Source organism: Microchirus variegatus (genome assembly GCF_963457635.1).
Source record: "Microchirus variegatus genome assembly, chromosome: 14".
NCBI lineage: Eukaryota > Metazoa > Chordata > Actinopteri > Pleuronectiformes > Soleidae > Microchirus > Microchirus variegatus.
In genome coordinates, this window is record NC_139815.1 from 3,868,012 (window position 1) to 3,887,629 (window position 19,618).

Sequence of the window (19,618 nt, forward strand, 5' to 3'; positions counted from 1 at the left end):
ACAGTGCTTTGGTGGAGGATGATGATGATGATGTGGGAGCAGAGAGGATGATACTGAATCTGGTGGAGAGCCATTATTGCTGTGGTTCTATGTCATGTTCACACATGCTGCTGCTGCTGCTGCTGCTGCTGAGTTTGTCTGTTGAATTCCTACAGACCCTTTTTCTTTCTTTTTTTTGACTCATGAGCTGCTGAACAGGAATAGCAGCAGGACACGAGAGGGAGTAAGTGGGTGAGAAGCGGAGATCATCACTGCTGCGCTGCTTAATATGCATCATGAAAATGTGTGAGGAGGACAGTCAAACAATTCACTGCTCATGTTATTAAAGAGGATTACAAGAGGTTTTCAGACACAGTCAGGGAAATGTCACATTTGAATAATAATGCAGACTGTATACACACACACATACATATATCTATGTGTGTGCACTTGTATATATAACTTCATGAGGACTATATATATATATATATACACACACATATATACAGAGCCGGACAGTAACGGAGTACATTTACTTGAGTACAGTACTTAAGTACAATTTTGAGGGATCTGTACTTTACTCAAGTACATTTGAGAGGCAAATATTGTACTCTTGCATTTCTATGCATAACCGTGAGTACCCGTTACTTCTTCTATAAAAAAAAACACACAACAACTCCATGGTCAGATTTAGTTGAGAATAACCATGGACGAAACAATGGATGAAGACGCAGTAGGTCCTTCCCGGGAATGTGCAAACCCGTGGCCCCACCTCGCCAGACTAGTTCAAGTTAATGATAGTGTTCGCTTCAAGTGTTTAGCAAAACAAAACTTCATCACCACCTACAAAAATTAAAGGTGCATTATGTATTAAATCTAAAGCAACTGACCATAAAATCCTCCTAATATGTCACAGAGACTCAGGAATAATATTCATATAACAAACTGAACTCACCAACAACAACAGTACAGACAAAATATTCGCAGTAAAAAAATCTTTTGCAGACCGTAAATCATGTTTATGTTTTGAAATCATGTTTTGGCATGTGGCACCACCTACCACCGTCTACCAATCATTGCAGTCAGTAGAGTCTCAGCTGCTGAGCAACCACGGGTTGCCAGTTACGTCAGAAAACGAACATTTTGAATTTGAGTGTAGTAACCGTTTTTGGCCACATTCTTACATATGGCACCTTCCAACTTGAGGAAGCATGTCAAGGTACGTACATTGAAATAAACTTCCTCCCAATGAGTTGTGTTTTATCTTTGTAGTGTATGATTAGTGTAAAAAGAAGCAGAATGCACTCGTTTATATCAGTTTTAGTTGTTCTCAACAAAAAGAGAAGGATTGAAATCTTGTCTTGATGGAAAATAGCCTCGTAAAAAAATAGATTCCCAACACGGCTGCACGACACTGCCGTGACGTGGTTTCATGTACGCCAAAAACACGCAATCTAGTGACGTGTAAAGCGGTTGTTTTTGGTGTAGCTGAATCATTAGAATCAGTTAATTAAAGAGATTTATTCACAGAATCGTTCAGTACTTCCTGCGATGACTGGAGCACAGACTCCGTGTGACTCGGTCACTGAACTGAAATCCGACTGAGCGGGTTGTGATTCGGCTCACCGTCGCCGGATTTCGCCGGTGCTGTCGCTAAATACACCAGAATCCTCTGTTAAATATTGAGGATTTTAGACATTTTTCCAGTGTCCCTGCTGGTAGCTGTGTTTTCGTAGAACGTGTGCCTGTCTGTCATGCCCTGTCTCAACCCAGGGGGCGCTCACAGCATGGTCAGCTTTAAGTAATTCTGCATTTCCACTTAGGGGTCGTACCTATGTTCCCCGGGTCCTATGTTCCCCGTTTTTCCCAAAAAAGGTCCACTTTGTATGTGACAGGGGAACATAGGACCCTTTTTTTGAAAAAGGGTAGGGTTAGGATTAGGGTTAGAGAAAGGGTCCTATGTTCCCCGGTCACATACAAAGCGGGGAACATAGGACCCGGGGAACATAGAACCCGGGGAACATAGATACGGTCCCTCCACTTATATAGGAACTCGGGAGTCAGAGTCTGGGAGTGGCAAAGGGGCCTCATACAAACACATTTCAGAAAACCCGAACTATACCTTTACACTGTTTTACCTCAGATTCAGTTTGTTTATGCACAAATAAAACCCCTCATACAGCCTCTCTCTCACACACAAGCACACTCACAGTTGGACAGCTCATTTGTTTAACTCGGGGGGGAATGATTTGATTTCGACAGCGCTCCTCCCTCCCATCTTTTTTTTCTCCTGCTTGACCTTTTCCTGTTTTTCTAATCAGCCGCTCTTCTTCACTCGCTCTTTGCTCTGATTTCTCTTCTTTACAATTTCCTCTATTGATTGTTCTCAAGCACGGCTGCAGTCGGGGGAATCGTGGGGGCCAGAAGTACACCACTCTTCTCTTTTGGCTGGATTCAAAAGAAGGGGATGAAATTGTCTTTGGTTGTCTGCTCTTCAGTGTTTCGATCCACCTGCGGGTTGATTAGTGTTCCCAAACGTTGACCGTCTACTTCACACTCGTTTGCCTCTGATTGGGTTTGTGTCAATGAGGCAGCTTTAACCTTCATTTAATTTAGTTCACAATCACAGAACACAAATCAGCTTCCCGCTGTTTTTTTTTCCTCGAGTCAAGGCCAGTTCTCTTACAAACTTTAATCTGGAAATCTGTCCTGCGGCTTTTGAGTTAAAAAGAACAAACAAGACAAAACAAAAATTATACTCTGTTCCTATTATAATTTACAGTTGAATTTTGAAAATCATAAAAGCTCATACATTTTAGTCTAAGGACCAATTCCAATTCCCATCTTAACCCTCAAGCTCAACCCTTAATCTTAACTGGCCCTCAAAACCAAGTGTTGAGGGTTATTTTGTCACTTAGTAATGGGACACCCCTTAAATGCAGATACGTCTTCAGATTGTAGGGGGCAGAATAACGCGAAAGATGTGTCCAGTCTGTCAAAGAAGAAGAACAAGAAGAAGAAGAAGAACACATTTACGTCACGATTATTTATTACGATCTGTTTGTCAGTCAAGTTATTAGGTTGTCAGTTAGTTATAAGATGATACTCATACAAATACCACAACCACGGACATATTCAGCTGACAGTTACCACACACCACGGTTTATTGAAAAGTAAACCATAGCAAACGATCGCTTGTCCACACTGGCCGGCTATTGACAAAAGATCGTAAAATTTAAATAAATAATATGGGCCTAAACTAAGATAATACAATGGTTTTCATATTTTTTATATCTCTATTCACAAAGAAAATACTTAATTTGTAGCGTACTCGTTTCGCTGCTTTCGGCGCCATCTTTGTTATGTCAAAACACGCAATGCATTCTGGGTAGCCCTTGCTCCCAAGGGTGGTCTCGGAAAATCTCAATATTGAGAGCGATACAGCCCTTAAACTTGGCCCTCAACTTAATTTTTGAGGGCCAAGAGAATTTTTGAGGGCTAAGAGAATCAGGACAGCACTTGCACTAGCGGGAGAGCGCATTTTTGAGCTTGAGGGTTAAGATTGCAGGTTAAGCAAGGAATTGGAATTCACCCTAAGTACAGGAGATAAAACACGCAATGTTGACTTCGGCTGAATTGTTTCTGATACTGATTTTTATCAGTTTGTGAAGGGTTTACTCTCCTGCACCAAACTCTATTGAGAATTTTACATCACAGCACACAGGAGTTATTGAGCCACTGTGGCTCGCACCAATATGCTTAAATGTGTCATTGTGACTTTGGTGTTTGAAATCCTTTGTTTTTTGGATTTTCACTCATAACACAAGTTCGCCAAGTAAGGCAGCAGTAGACCAATCGCCGCTGTGTCCCTGTGAACTAAAAATACTGGTTTACGCCATGGACTTTGGTGCAGGAGTGTCAGCAGTTTACAAATGTATGTTTCCAGTCAGGAAAGGGTGTCCAACACAAAGGTAAAAGCAGTTAGTTAGCCGGGCTAGTAGGTATGCTAGATAAGCTAGCTCACTTAGCAGCTGATTGGCTGATGGCAGTCAGTAAAACGCAAACTAATGTTGACATGTTTTTGTCTATTTTGTGATTTCTGCACAATTTTTGCTACTTTATATCACTACTAAAATGCGATATAAAATGAACCATAACTTTGACTGATCACATAAGAATACGAAAAAAAACACAGTTTTTTAAAGCCTGCATATGTGACCTATAAATACACAATGCGAGGATGTTCATATCAGGAATTATGATTTACCAAGGGTGCTCCTACGGCACAGATCCGTGCCGCGGGAGCACTAAGGGCTAAGTGGTGGGCTCCATGAAATTGTTTGGGGGGCCCGCATGTGGGCTGGAGGTGAAGACCTCTGGTATACGTCCTGTTTCCGCATGGATAAGACCTCAGACTCTGATCTGGCATCAGTTTGCCATTTTGTAAATTTCCATCCACTTGAAAAAACCTCCAGGATATCAAGTGCTGCACTGATTTAGAAAAAAAAAAAAAAAAAAAGCTGCCTCTTCTCACATAATCCAGTAATTACTTTCATAAAAAAGACAATTGATGTTTGATTTAATCAAAATATCATAATCTGTTCATGTAAACAGATCAGTAGTGTGTGAAGTCCGTTTACAGGAGCATGAACTATGGATTCAAGACTCTAGAGTTGTGTGTAAGCTGAGTTGGGCGGTGGAGTGGTGGGGTCTGAGAGGGCAGAACGTCAATAACTGTAAAAGGACACCTGGCCTATATAATCTGATTCCTGCTGGAGGGTTTCCGCGGACTTCCTCCCCTCCTTCATTCCATTATGAGAAACAAGAGACAGAGGGAAACAAAGGCTGAATGTTAAATGAAGCAAAGCCCACATCAGGGACCACATTCACGAAAAAACTCACGTCAGCTGTAGCATTCACAAACTAGGGGCGAACACTGGACATCGGCATGATCGGAATCCGAATACTCTATTAATCCCCACGTGGAACATTGAGACACCCTGCTACAGACCATACTACGCCACTGCACACTGCTAAGCTGTTGTCTCATGGACAACTCATGTCCAGGTGATGAAATACTCGCAAACAAACAAAGAGTAGCCTTAACTATAACCAGCTAATGCCTAACCCTAACCCTAACCCTAACCCTAACACCTAACCCCAACCCCAACCCCAACCATAACCTTAACCTTCCCACAATTCAAACCTTAACCCTAAACTTAAGCAGTTCCTCAGAAATGGGGACCAGGTTTTGTTCTCCATGAGGACTACTGGACCTGACACGGTGTAGCGTGTATGCCAGAAATACTAGTACACACACACCCCCCCCCCCCCCCCCCACACACACACAGCATTATGTCACTCATGATTTGCGTCTGCTTTACATGAAGCAGGTGGCTGTTTGGGTGCAGATCTAATGAGCAGAACATCAGCAGCTGTGAAGGTGACGTCGTCCACTCAGTCCATCGTACAGTGTGACCTCCACGAAGACACGAGGCTCACAACCGACTTCCTGTTCTGGTTTTAATCTGCGTCTCTGTGAAATGGATCCTTGTGTCATCACATACGTAGCTGTAAATATAAGGCTCTCTGGCACAGTCTGCGCTATTAAAGGTACAGTGTGTAAAAAAACCTGATAGTGTGGAGTGTTGTCGTCAATGCACAGACGTGTTATTCACGGCCACGCGATTGGTGTGCAGCCAGGGGCGCAGCTTGTGAACAGGCAAGGCAGGCAACTGCTTGGGGCCCCGAGCTGATAGGGGGCCCCCGACACTCGGAGCCTGAGGGCTGTTTTTACTGAAATGTGCAGAGACCAGCCGCATCCCCGTCCCCCTTAAAAAACAATAGTCTCAGTAGGATACCTCCCTAAAGGGGCCCCACCTCACATTAACCTGTGTGAAGTTATCATTCTGCAAGTTGGAAAATGAAGAGGATTATTATTATTACAGTGTAATGCATATCTTTTTTTACTCAGTTTATATATGTTTTTTTCAGTTATTCACAGTATTTTATTGATCCATATATTTATATTGACTCTTCGCATGGTCACAGCTCATTCTCCTCCCTCCCTACAGGCACACAGAGTGCAAATGTTAATACACACATGGATATCAAATAAAAGCTCAGCCAACGTGACAGAGCTTGACCCAAAAACTGATTATCATTCTTTAAAAATAGGGTGTTTGTCCTGCTATTGTGAGCAGAGCGTTCCACGCACAGCTGTGGTGCAAAGAGAGCGAGAGAAAGAATTCACATCATGTCAGGTGGTTTATTCTGTTAAAAAGGGATTTATTTTTGACAACCTACATCAAATTTTAAGGTACTGGCACCGGTTCAAATGGGAATAGTTCCCAGTCCTAGTACTGTGTAATGACACCTTGATCAACTGAATGGAGATACTGTTAGATAACTGATAACGCTGCATCTGCCCAGACGAGAACAATTCAGTTCATCCGCACACACAAAGATAATGCTGCTGCAGGATTGTAATAATGTGACCTCTGACCTCTGAGCTGATGTATATCTGGGATTACACAATAATCCACAGGAGGACAGAGGAGGAGAATGAGGAGGGAGGACCTACATGCTGTCATCGACGACACTGGAACTGGACAGAGATTGACAGTTTAAAGGAGCACTTCAACAATTTTACATAATCAATGTAGGATCTTTACCTCACATTTTTTTTTAAAGAATTAAATCTTAAAAAATTCATAGGAAGACTTGGAATGGCTCTTGACGGGTTACCAAGTAGCCGCCAGCTAACACCAAATACTGATATTCAATAAATGAATTCTGTTGTTTGTACCCTGGGACATGGACACTAGTCCAACATAAGCTGTGTTGTTGAGCTGAGCTGAAAGTGTAGCAGGACTGAACAGGAAATGTTCCACCCACTCACTGGTTTGTGAAATCCCATTTTGAAGCCTCCAGTCTCAGCCTGACTGAGAGATCGTACACTGTAACCACACGTTTTGGATATTAATAACACATAGCCTCCTGATTTATGGGTTTATTTGAATATAAATGTGAAAATTTACACATCATGTTGCATTGAAGAATGGTAAATGGTCCGTATTTATGAAGCCAAAAGCCGGTGTCCATTATGCAATTCTAGCACTCTCACTTACTCTCTCAGACCTGAGCATACTGTAATTTTAAAAAACATATAATTTGAAGTTTGGGATAAGTTGAAACATTTAACAATGTTGTTACAACTGACCCAGACACTTGTAGCCAAAAACTAGCTTATCTTAGAGTTAACACTTTAGCACAAGCAACGTGCATGAACAATATCATGAATTAAGTTTGTTGACATACATTTGATATATACGACACAATATCTTCACAAAGTAAATGGAGTAGAAAAGATAATAATACCTTATTTTTACCTCAAAATGTGTATTTTCCTTTGATGTTTGCTACACATAAGGACTGAAAAGAGCATGTGGAAAGTGTATCAGGTGATTCCTCACCTGTTCCTGACAAATTGAATGTGTTCCAACTGACCCATGTTACGACTATTCCCGGTCTCCCCTGCTGTCGTACCTCCACAATGTGGGCCGCTAGCTGTCGCTGTAATGGCTATGTTGATGTTGCTGTTGCTAGTTAGCACACATGACAGCTAATGTTGAACATGAAATACGGTTTTCACTCTGTATGACTTCAATGGCTTCAAGAGCAACGGGTCAACAATCATGGCATGGACGTACTTACTCCACAAGAACGGAGAAATGTGTTTGTTTTGTCGAGGTGGCAAGAACCAGAACAAAGTTAGTTCCGGCCAGGGCATTTCATACTTCACAAATGACATCATTCTTTTCTGACAGCCCTGGTAGAGTTTCTCTACATACAAGTTTACATACAACTACTCCAAGTTTCTCTATGTACAGGCCTTCATTCAACGACATGATTACGCAAGCTTGCTAGCTTGTTCTGTTTGTGTGTTCCAAAAATGCTAGGAGGGTAGGAAACATACTTAAAGGTGACATAGAGTGGTCCTGTTGCACATAAATGTTAGTTATGGAGGTCTACTTACATATATTAACTTGTTTTTATAGTCAAAAACCTCCTAGTTGCTGTAAACGAGCCGATATAAATCCTCTTTTCTGACGGTGTTTTTCTGCTGCGAGATTTCAGAGTGAACTTTCAACCCCAGAAGAAAGAGTCTTGTGATTGGCCAGTACTATTCAGCACATCTGTTCTCAGAAGCGCAGCGCCCCCCTCTGGAACGGTGGATGCACTGCTCCTCATTATCAATACATTGTTTTAACAGTGTTTAAAAATAGCTTCATCACGATGCCGCAGTCCCTTTTATGACTTTAAACCGGAGTCAGACCCAGAGTCAGAAGACACTGTCGCCCGTGAAACACCTCCACAACGGACGTTATTATTTTTCTGCGGTTCAATGTACGCAACCGGACGTAACTATTACGGGATTTTCAGTGATCTCGTTGAGCCCCGAGATTACAATAAAACACAACGTTCTCAGCAGTGGCTGAACTGTTTGTTTCGAACCATCAGGGCTTCATAAACAAGGTAATGACGCAGATACACACCAAAAAAACAGCGTTAATAGGAACTTCCGGTCTAGTTCCGCTTTAACTCTCAAAAACACCACTGAAAACCAAAATAAAACAGAAAATAACTATTGTAGAGAGAAAATATTCACAAATTACACCTGAGTGATATGCTGAGGCTACGGCCCGACACAGGCCTTCACTACTAACGTGTTTGTGTGGAATCGTGCAGTTACGGTTGCCGCGTCGCGCAGGTCCCCTGACGATGCAGCACAAATTGAGAGAGCAGCACAATTCCCATGAGTTTGGTTTAATTTCTTCTCGTCAGAGAGATTCCGCTGAACCGTGTTAACCTCTCAGCACCGCCAGGAAATTAAGTTTGCGAAAGAGGCTTAAGGTTTCCAAACACGGCAACGCGCTGAATGTTGTTTTCATCAGCTGTCACTTGGAAATTCTGTGAGCAGAGAACAGTATCTCCAAAACATAATTATCTGCATGAAGAGAGGTTTATCACAGGGGCAGAAAGACAGAGTGCCACAAATATTTTATTTATCAGATAAAGCAAGACGAACAGACACAAAAGTGTATTAGCTGTGACAACAACACATATTGTCTACTTTCAAACATTTGGTAAGATAAAATCCATATATGGGTGCAAATAAATAGTGCAAAGCATGACAAAGCATTTTATTGCTACTGCTTAGTCACATGATTTTTCTATGAAGGTGAAAGGTATGAAGGTACTAGAAGTTAAATTAATATTACATTTCCCAAACTCTAAAATGTCCTGTCTTTCCAAGTTAAAGCCACTGTCAGTGATGTCTTTTGGCTAACTTCCTATCCACTAGCGATGTCAGCATTCCCCTCCCTCATCTACGGTGGCCCTGAAGTGCAAATCACCAAAATCTCACAAAATTGAGTTAATGTTTTTGTGTTTTAAAGGTGCATTATGTAATAAATCTAAAGCAACAGACCATATGTTTATGCCTAATATGTCACAGAGACTGAGGAATAATGTTAATATAACATACAACAACTCACCAACAACAACAGTACAGCCAACATATTTGCATTAAAAAAAATATTTTGCAGACTGCAAATCATGTTTATGTTTTGAAATCATGTTTTGGCATGTGGCGCCACCTACCGCCGTCTACCAATCATTGCAGTCAGTAGAGTCTCAGCTGCCGAGCAACCACGGGTTGCCAGTTACATCAGAAAACCAAACCTAAAAGACCTTGGTATTTTGAATTTGAATGTAGTAACAGTTTTTGGCCACATTCTTACATATGGCACCTTTAATTAGTGTTAGTGTTTCAGTTAATGCTGTGTTTTCCTATTTGTGTTGGTGATTTCCACTTCCGTGAACGTGTTAATAATGTCAATAAACATTTTCCTGATAATTGGTGTGAATGGATGAACGGATTAAATTGTCCGTCTGTCCAAGTTCGAGCCACTGTCAGTGATGTCTTTATACACATATATATCGGTGGTATATTTAATTTCTGACAATAAACCCTTCTAAATGTTTCACACTGGACTTTTCCTAAGCAAGTGCATTAGTGATGGTGTTTTTTTACAGTGTAGAAGAGGGAGAGAGAGAGAGAGAGAGAGAGAGAGAGAGAGAGAGAGAGAGAGAGCTGGTATGGGAGGAGGTAAAGAGAGGGAGGACGGTCTTACTGTTAAACACAGATGAAAACACAGCAGCAGGTTTCAGGAGCTCACTGTCATCAGATCAGTATCTGCTCGTCTGTGAGCGACCTACAAACTTCAGCGTGGATGTTATTCACTCACTCACTGCTTGCCTTTGTCTCAGCTGACGCTCTGCCTTAATGACATGATTTAATTAGTGAGGAGCTTCGTCCTCATCACAACACCAGCTGAGGAGGAGGGAGAAAAAAATATGCACAAGACAAACAAGAGAGAGTTAAAAAGCTGAGGCAGCAAACCTGCGCCTTTGAAGGTAAGGCATGACTACAATTTCACATGAAACAGTATTAGATTAAACTTTATGCTTTCATTTCCCTTTAAAGACTAACTGAGATTAAAATGTCTTCTGACAGGAAATTAAAATGCAGAATATCATCTAACCTGAGCGAGAGAAACCTGGGTTCTTTATTTTCCTTCATCTTTCTTTCCCTGTCATGGTGACTTCTGCTGTGAAATATTTACGCATTTTAATGTTATTTTTAGTCATCCCCTGCTTTAATAACACAGCAAAGAGGGAAATTAAACAACTTTTTCCAGATGTCATATACTGAAAAACAAAAAGGTCAGTAAGTACGTCGTCAAACACTGAGAATGTCAATGCACAGTAAATGCAATTTAAATACAATGTAATAAATCCACATGCCAACTGTTATTAACCTTCATAACCTGTTTTTAGAGACACAGTGATTCTTCATTAATTTAACATTTAAACCAGTTTGATAGAATATTTGATGGAAATATTTGTCGAGTAGAGAATATTATAAACTCCAGTGCGAGTGAGAGCTAGTGACAGAAATGCAGGGTTCACGGCGTGTTGAGCTCACGAGATGCATTCAAAGACCCTGGTAAATTTCATCGCTTTTGTGATGAGTGTGTATGTTGGGAAAACTGTGAGATTGAGATTGCTTTATCGGTCACAATTAATTTGTGTTCATGAATCACAGTTTGCCTCAAAGAAAAATGTCATATTTATCTTTATTGGTTGTGAGAGCAGTAATTTATTCATTATAAATGACACATTAAAGGTGCATTGTGTAATAAATCTAAATCAACTGGCCATAAAATCCTCCTAATATGTCACAGAGACTCAGGAATAATGTTCATATAACAAACTCACCAACAACAACAGTACAGCCAAAATATTTGCATTAAAAAAAATATTTTGCAGACTGCAAATCATGTTTATGTTTCGAAATCATGTTTTGGCATGTGGCGCCACCTACCGCCGTCTACCAATCATTGCAGTCAGTAGAGTCTCAGCTGCCGGGCAACCACGGGTTGCCAGTTACTAAAAAAAACGAAACCTAAAAGACCTCGGTATTTTGAATTTGAATGTAGTAACCGTTTTTGGCCACTTACATATGGCACCTTTAAAGCAGCAGATGTTTAGGTGTTGTTTTTTTTTTTTTTTTTTTCAGCTTTGTTCGGACTATATTTTGACCTCTGTAAGTCGGTCACACCAACGTGTCTCTGCAGAGTCGACATGAGGTCACACAGCCTATTGTGTGAAAGTCGACAAAGTCAAGTGAAAGCAGGCGTGAAGTGGTGTGAAGAGTGTCGTGTCTAAATGTTGAGTGTCAAGATGATTTCTTTTGTCCTTTTTCCGTCTGCCAATTTTCAACATGGACACCCGTGAGGGGAGAATGGAAATAGCTGAGTTGATTTTTAACCAATTAACAGTTCAATAACTAATGATGGGTCTTCTATGTAAATAATTACTTTTTCATATGTGGCCCTAATCCTCTTCTGTAAATAACAGAAAAGGATCTAACATACTAGACATTGATTAGAATTCAATGTAAAACAGAAATCAGCATAAATGCTGATGGGATAACCAGAATTACAAAGTAATAATTTACTCTTTCTATAATGATTTTTTCTTTTTGGAAAAGCATATAAAAAACTATTTTATTTATAATCAGTGATGTTCCTCCACCGAACATTAAGTGTATTAAACCTGTGCGCTTGGAAAACAGGTGTGAAGAAGCTTGTTCTATACAACATGGACGGAAAGCAGGAAGAATTAAAAACTAAACACATAAACATTCATTAAAATAATCAATTATTATATGATTCTTAAAATGCAAGAGCTTTTGAAAGTGGTGTTACCCATTAGGGGTGGGGGAAAAAATTGATTCACATAAGAATCGCGATTCTAATCATCCACGATTCAGAATTGATTCATAAACGTCAAAAATCAATTCAAGTTTCTGTTTTGATAAACCACACACATCACCAGTTTGTGTTTTTTGTGTACAGTTTATTTTTGTAACTTCTGGTAGAAAAAGGCAGCTAGCCTAAGCTTTTTTTTTTTGAATGAATGAATAAATGTTAAAATGTTAAAAATCACATTATCTTATACAAACTGTATTGTTTTGATGCCATAATTTGCCTAAACACACGTGCATTGTATCATTTTTTGACTCGAGAATCGTATGAAATGAATGAATGAATTGCCCTTTTGGGACCAATAAAGTTGTTTGAATTGAATTGAAGTGAATCGAGAATCGATTTTGAATCGAATCGTGACCCTAAGAATCGGAATCAAATCGAATCGAGAGACACCCAAAGATTCACATCCCTATTAACCATTTTGATTCATGTCAAAAAACAAACTGTACCTTCAGCATTAAGGTGCCAATGACATGTGTTTTATCTTATTAATGGAAAAGGAAAAGTCTGTTTTGATTTTGAATAAGAAGCTGTTACAATGAACTGGAGGAAGTTAGAACCACCAAAGAGAGAACAATCACTGAGCTTGTCTTAATGGAACTTAGCCTCTTAAAATATATGTTAAGAGTAAGAGAATAAGAGTCAAATAGTAACAAATTAAGGTGCAGCTATGACCAAATCCATCAGTGGAACTCTACTGGTATTGTTTGATGGGAATAAATTGAAACAACTAAATAAAAGTGAAAGCTCTCAGATGAAGACTAAAGTCCCTGGTATACTTCCACGCGAATTGTGTCATCAAAATGCAGGCTGCAAGTGAAGCCCAGATTTTGCACGCGTGGGTACATCGCATGTGCAAACTGAACTTCCGCGACCACTGGTAGGTGGAGTATTAAGCCCGCTCACAATCAGAAAAAAACATTCCGACAACAGAAGAAGTAGTCACCAAGGATAGTCATCCGAGCCCTCAAACCTACCGACACCCTGACTCCCCTGCCTGACGGCCCTTTCAGCTGTGAGCCGCATGAACCAGACGTGTCCAATGGAGCTGTAGCATAGTTCTCTTCCTCTTCTTGAGTAGGAATGCGTCCTATGCCCTGCATCCAGACTTGTACCACCACCTGATGGTGACGGTACTGCGGTATGCACGGCATATATGCAGAAGTATACCATGGGCTTAAGACTTGTCACACTCGATTTTTTGGTGAAGACGTAATGTTGAAAAGACTGATTGTCTTTGTAATTTTGTCCCTCACAGCTCCATCATCACCTCTGAGGATCTTCCCACTTGACCTCCTGTCAGCTGGACTCACAGAAACCTTTGACACCAGGCTCTGCCTCCTGCAGCCAGCATGCCAATCATCAGCAATGCCAACCATGACTTCAGCACATACTCTGTCAGCAGCGACGACAGCAGCCTCGACCGCTTCTTCACTGAGATCCCGGAAACTGAGACCGTCAAGGGTGTTTACTTCCAGCGAGCCCAGCTTCTCCGTGACCCAAAGGCCTCATATGTGATCGACCATACCCTACAGGTCCTCGTCAATGTCGGGGGCAACCGCTACACCTTTCCCTGGAGCACCTTGGAGCAGTTCCCCCAGAGTCGACTGGGACGCCTCCGCTTCTGCACAACTCCCGAGGAGATTGCGCGACTCTGCGATGACTACGACGAGACGTGCCGGGAGTTTTTCTTTGACCGAAACCCGACAGCCTTCAGGGTCATCCTCAACTTCCTGGCTGCAGGCAAACTGCGCCTGCTTAGGGAACTGTGTGCCGTGTCACTGCATGACGAGCTCACCTACTGGGGTGTGGACCCGGGTCATATGGAGCGCTGTTGCCGTCGGCGTATGATCACACGCGTAGAGGACGTGACCGAGAGAGAGCGTAAGGAAGAGGAGTGGAGGCAGAAGAGGCTGATGCTGAAGAAAAGCAGCACGGAGGTTGAGAGGGGCTACCGCAGACTGGTGGGGATTCTGAGGGAAGTGGTGGAGAACCCTCACTCAGGTTTGGCCGGGAAGCTCTTCGCCTGCCTCTCTGTCACCATGGTGCTGATCACCGTCATCAGTCTGTGCATCAGCACCATGCCGGATCTCAGGGCTGAAGAGACCAGGGTGAGTATGGAACTTTCACTGTCCCATTCAGAGATGCAAAGGGGTTTCACCTCCTCCACATGAGTGTTGTGGGGCCTCTGGTGCCAACCCCTGCTGACATAGGGAGAAAGGCAGAAAACTCTGGGCAGGTCGCAAGTCCATCGCAGGGTCAGCATATAGAGGCTCGCACACTTGACAGCCTCTGAGTCATTGCGATGGTTAAATATCTTGTTGCGAGGAGATTGGAGGATGTCTCCACTACTGTCTGTTAGCAGAAAACCTTGAAAGCCTTTAAAGTTCTGGGCCACCAACCCAGAGTCCTCAGGATCAGGAAACTGGCAACCCTCTTGCTGCGGGGCGACAATGCTAGCCATGTGCTCCACTGTGTGGCCTTCACATTTTTTTTGCAATTTGTTGAAGTGATGGAGATCGGACCACACGGTTGGCACTCTTGCCTTTGCAGCGACATGGAGTTTGCATTTTCTCCCCGTGTGCTCCCAGGGTTCTCAGGGTGGGAGAGTGGATGGTTGTTTGTCTTCATGTGTCCCTGTGACGGACTAGTGATCTGTCCAGGGTGTACCCCGCCTTTCGCCCGATGTCAGCTGAGGTTGACACAGCGCCCCCTGTGTACTAGATGTGACGTGGACAGACTACAGAGATTGTTAGCTGAGATTGGCACAGCGCCCCCCATGTGACCCTCATGTGGAGGATAACGTGTTAGAAGATGAGTGAGTGAGAGTGAGTAACATGTGGCAGTCTCTCCGTCTCTCAAATGCTTTGCCCCTTATATTGGATTTATTGGCCATCTCTTTTTCAGGTTGCTTTGCAGCATAGGCAGTTGTTACCAATCAACGTATTTTCATGAAGGGTTTGTATGAAAATTTACAAAAAAGCAACTGCTTTTAAGGACAACCCTCTCTGAACTGCCCTGTGAATTGGTGAAAGTCTCCTGACACTGGCCATATTTCCCCAAGGCCTGTAATCAGAGCTTAGAGGAGGCGCTGACGTCATGCTGATTGGTTATTATAGAATTATTGATCAGTAACCACTAATCTATACTGACTAACGCAGACTTAATAGGGACTTTGTGATGAACCACCAGTGCTAGAAAGTGTTTTTTACTGCTGATTAAAAGTTAAAGCAAATGTCCTGGTCATTTACATGAAGCCGCGGCAGACACCTTCATCACTGCTCAGTCGCAGATTTGTGCTGCTGGAGTCTGACTCAACAGAGTGAATTTAAAAGTGCTGTATAAAGAGCAGTTTTAATAAGGCAGTCGTGGCGGATGGATTACTCTCTGACATACTGTCCGCGCACTCATTTGTCAAAACAAAACAAATCGAAGCACATTCATTATAGGGGCTCAAACGCACACACAGGCATGCACCCATTATTTTTGTGTGTGTTTCACAAATGGACTGAGTCTGAAGTTGTGTTCCAAAACTTGGCTCAGGGGGAAAAAAATCCATTTAATTCCTGGAAGTTAAAATTGCTTTCAGTTTTGACTCAACATTGGCCTCCTAGTTCTACTGTAAATAAATACCTTTTTATTCAGACATCATTTCAAAAAGAACGTATTAACACTCTCTCCCTGCGTTCACAGGGGTTTACAGGCTATAAGCTCTGTACGTTACATTCTGAATCTGATACTTCCTGGCATTAAGGCTTGTTGTGAAACCAAAGCGTTGACTGCCATGTTGTAATTTATGGCTGTTTCCAGTAAGCTCCATGTTTACGTGTTTCCTCCTAATGTGCATGTTATAGTGCTGGCTGGAGAAGGAGCTTTCAGGTATAATATTGGAAAAACAGAACAATTTTATGTCAAAATTTCTCTTGATGTTGAAAAAGGTTGTACCTTTAGCCAGTCTTGAAAATCTTTGGGCCCAGGACAAGATTTTGTCTTTATGGGATCCGGCTCAGTGCTACACCTGAGATTTTATAAATGTCCTTGCTAAATGTTGAAGATTAATTTAGTAACAGTACCTGGTGCTTTTTTGTTAGTACCTGCTCTAGTGAGGTTCCAAGCGAGCTGAGCTGATACTAGATGTGACGTGGACAGACTACGGAGATTGTTAGCTGAGATTGGCACCAGCGACCCTCATGTGCAGGATAAAGATGAGAAAGAGAGTAAATATCTCGTTATTATGAAAAACTAAATCATATTTTTAAAATTGCATCTCATAATTATCACTTAGTATCTCATAATTATGACCTGGGTATGCATTCTTTTTTTCCAAGAGGAGGAAATGGGCAAAACAAAAATATACATTCTGTAATGAAAAGGCATTTTTGCTTATACATACTGCAAAACTTAAATTTAATTCTTGAGTTTTAAGCCTGAGCACCATTACACTAGGACTTTTCTATCCAAATGATGTCGGAATCTGTGATCAAAACACTCTCCGACCGAGGTGCAATTAATTCCCTCTTCTTCGATTGTTAGTCTGTGTCCTCTGCTGGTTTTCTTCAGTTGCACACTGTGATGCATCACACACAATTATTTTAATTGTCAAAAAAAATGAAACGAACAAGCGAAGAAGAAGTGAAACTCCAGCCTTGTTAATTTTCGTCATTATATTCTTCTAGACTTTCCACAAAGAAGACGAGATTAAAAACATTGATTTTTTAATGGGAGCTGCCCTCTCTCCAGCCTTGTCTGTAAACATTAAGAGGTCATTATGTGCAGTTAGAAAAGCCTGCGTTAGACAGGCCTGTAATTTCTGCTTTTTTTTTGTCGTGACGACTCCTCGTTTGAAGGTCTTGTTTTCCATCACTCTTTCATCACTCGGCTTTCATTCTTGCATTGAAATTGATTCTTAACCTCCACAGAACAGAAGTCACTCTTTTTTCTTTTCAAACCAACGTCAATTTAAGTGTTTGATGGAGGAGGAGTAAATGTTGGTCAAGAAACCATGCACAACCTAATGATCTCTCTGAACCTGACTCGACCTGTTGGGTTCCCCCAGTCCCTGGGTCGGGTATCCATGTTGTACTCTCTCTTCACTGCATGTTTTTTTTTTGTGTGTCTGCAGGGCGAGTGCTCCCAAAAGTGTTACAGCATGTTTGTGGTGGAGTCCATCTGCGTCGCTTGGTTCACGTTGGAGTTCTTGCTGCGGTTTGTCAACGCCAAGAGCAAGTTGGCCTTTGTTCGCGAGCCTCTCAACATCATTGATGCCATCGCCATCCTGCCCTACTATGTGTCGCTGGTCGTTGATGTCAGAGATCAATCCCAGGATGATGTCATCTTGGGGGCCGGCAGAGGCTATCTGGACAAACTGAGTCTGATCCTGCGCTTGCTGCGAGCTCTGCGGATCTTGTATGTGATGCGGCTCGCTCGCCACTCTCTGGGCCTGCAGACGTTGGGGCTGACCATGAAGCGCAGCATGAGGGAGTTCGGCCTTCTTCTGCTGTTTGTCTGCGTCGCTGTCACTCTCTTCTCACCTCTCGTCCATCTGGCGGAGAGTGAACTGGCTCCATTTGCCGCCACGCACCCCCACCACAGATTCAGCAGCATCCCAGCCTCTTACTGGTGGGCCATCATCTCTATGACCACAGTGGGCTATGGTGACATGGTGCCGCGAAGCATCCCCGGACAGATAGTGGCGCTGACCAGCATCCTGAGTGGCATCCTTATCATGGCGTTTCCCGCCACCTCCATCTTCCACACCTTCTCCCGCTCCTATCAGGAGCTGAAACAGGAATACAAGAGACTGTGGAAGGAGGAGAGAGATGAGGATACAGCCGCGGAGTCGGAGCAGAGTTGGTACAAGGTTGATTTGTCACCAGATGAGCTCACGTCTTTGTCCAAGGATGACAGTGACGCGCTGATGTCAAACAAAAGTCATCAGTCCACACTTCCATCTACAGCTTTCTGACGGAGCAGGAACACATTTATTCAGTGACACGTTAACATGGAGACTGTGCATTTTGTCCTGGCCCTCTAATAGACATTTCCATTAGGAATAGTACCAAACTGTTCGTTTTTGGCACCCTTCCCTTGGGGTTCCAGCGTAAAATGGTACGGTACAGTCACCCAGGACAGTCAGCTGAATGGGCGACAGAAAAACTTCACTCCCCTGCGACCGGTGTTTTTTCAACGGCTGAAGTTTATTCTCATACAAAGCTTTGACGTCTTGTTGAGAAAAACAAACACAAACTGAGCAGGAAAAAAAGAGCTGTTGGACATCCTCCTTTGTTGTCCATTGTGGTGTTTTTTTCAATGTTGTTGTTGTTCATTGTTGTTGCACCGGTACAACGTATCTCGCTGACACGGCCACACCCCGCCTACCAAGTAAGCAAGCGTGACCCATGTGCCGAACCATACCGTACCATGACGGAAACATGGCTTATATGTTCAGTAGGATCTGGTGACATTGACTGGTGAAGTTACAGCTTGCAACTCACTGGAAACCCCTCGCCTTTTTAGTATGTAGGAAAATCTATTGCCGCTTTTCCACGACATGGTCCTGGGACGAGTCAACTCACCTTGGCACAGCACTTTTTTGCTTTTCCATTCGCGATAGTACCTGGTACTTTTTTTAGTACCTGCTCTGGAGAGGTTCCAAGCGAGCCAAGCCGATACTATGCGTGACGTCAACAGACTGCCGACCACCGATTGGTCAGAGAGTGTCATCTGACACAAGAATCACTATAGATCAGTTTAAAAAGACGTAAAACCCCTGAGAACATACGATAATCTCCAAAAAAAATTCTTAAATCTCAATATTTGACAGAGGAAATTAGCGACAGCAATGCTGATAGCCGGCGATCGTGAGCCGCATCACAACCCCTGCCGCTCTATTTCAGTTCAGTGACTGTGTCAGTACTGAACGATTCTGTGACTCAACTGATTCTAATGATTCAGTTTACAAGCTTGTGAGCTTGTATAAAACAAATTCACGGTAATTCATGCAGCCGTGCTGTGATGACTCCGCCCACGTTGTGGAGGCACTATATTGTAACGGAAAACCAACCGAACCATGTCAAGCCGCGCTGAGGCGAGGCCAGCTGGAACCATATAGTGGAAAAGCGGCATATGATGGCTTCCGTACCGAGCCAGTTTCATTCAGATCTGATCCTGATAGATCTGGTGTGGGAAGTCCCATTCAACAAGTTCAGATGTGTATATCTCAGCAACACCTTAACTGA

General features: G+C 42.5%; 1 protein-coding gene across 1 annotated transcript; it reads left to right on the forward strand.

Annotated features, from left to right (window-relative positions):
• Positions 1–13,732: 13,732 nt before the first annotated feature.
• On the forward strand, positions 13,733–18,345 carry LOC310936860 (voltage-gated potassium channel regulatory subunit KCNG4-like; the record flags this gene model as incomplete). The annotated part of the gene is made up of 2 exons (XM_083901015.1): positions 13,733–14,491; positions 17,503–18,345. The coding sequence occupies 2 exons, from the start codon at positions 13,733–13,735 to the stop codon at positions 18,343–18,345; spliced, it is 1,602 nt and encodes a 533-aa protein (XP_083757141.1).
• Positions 18,346–19,618: the final 1,273 nt, after the last annotated feature.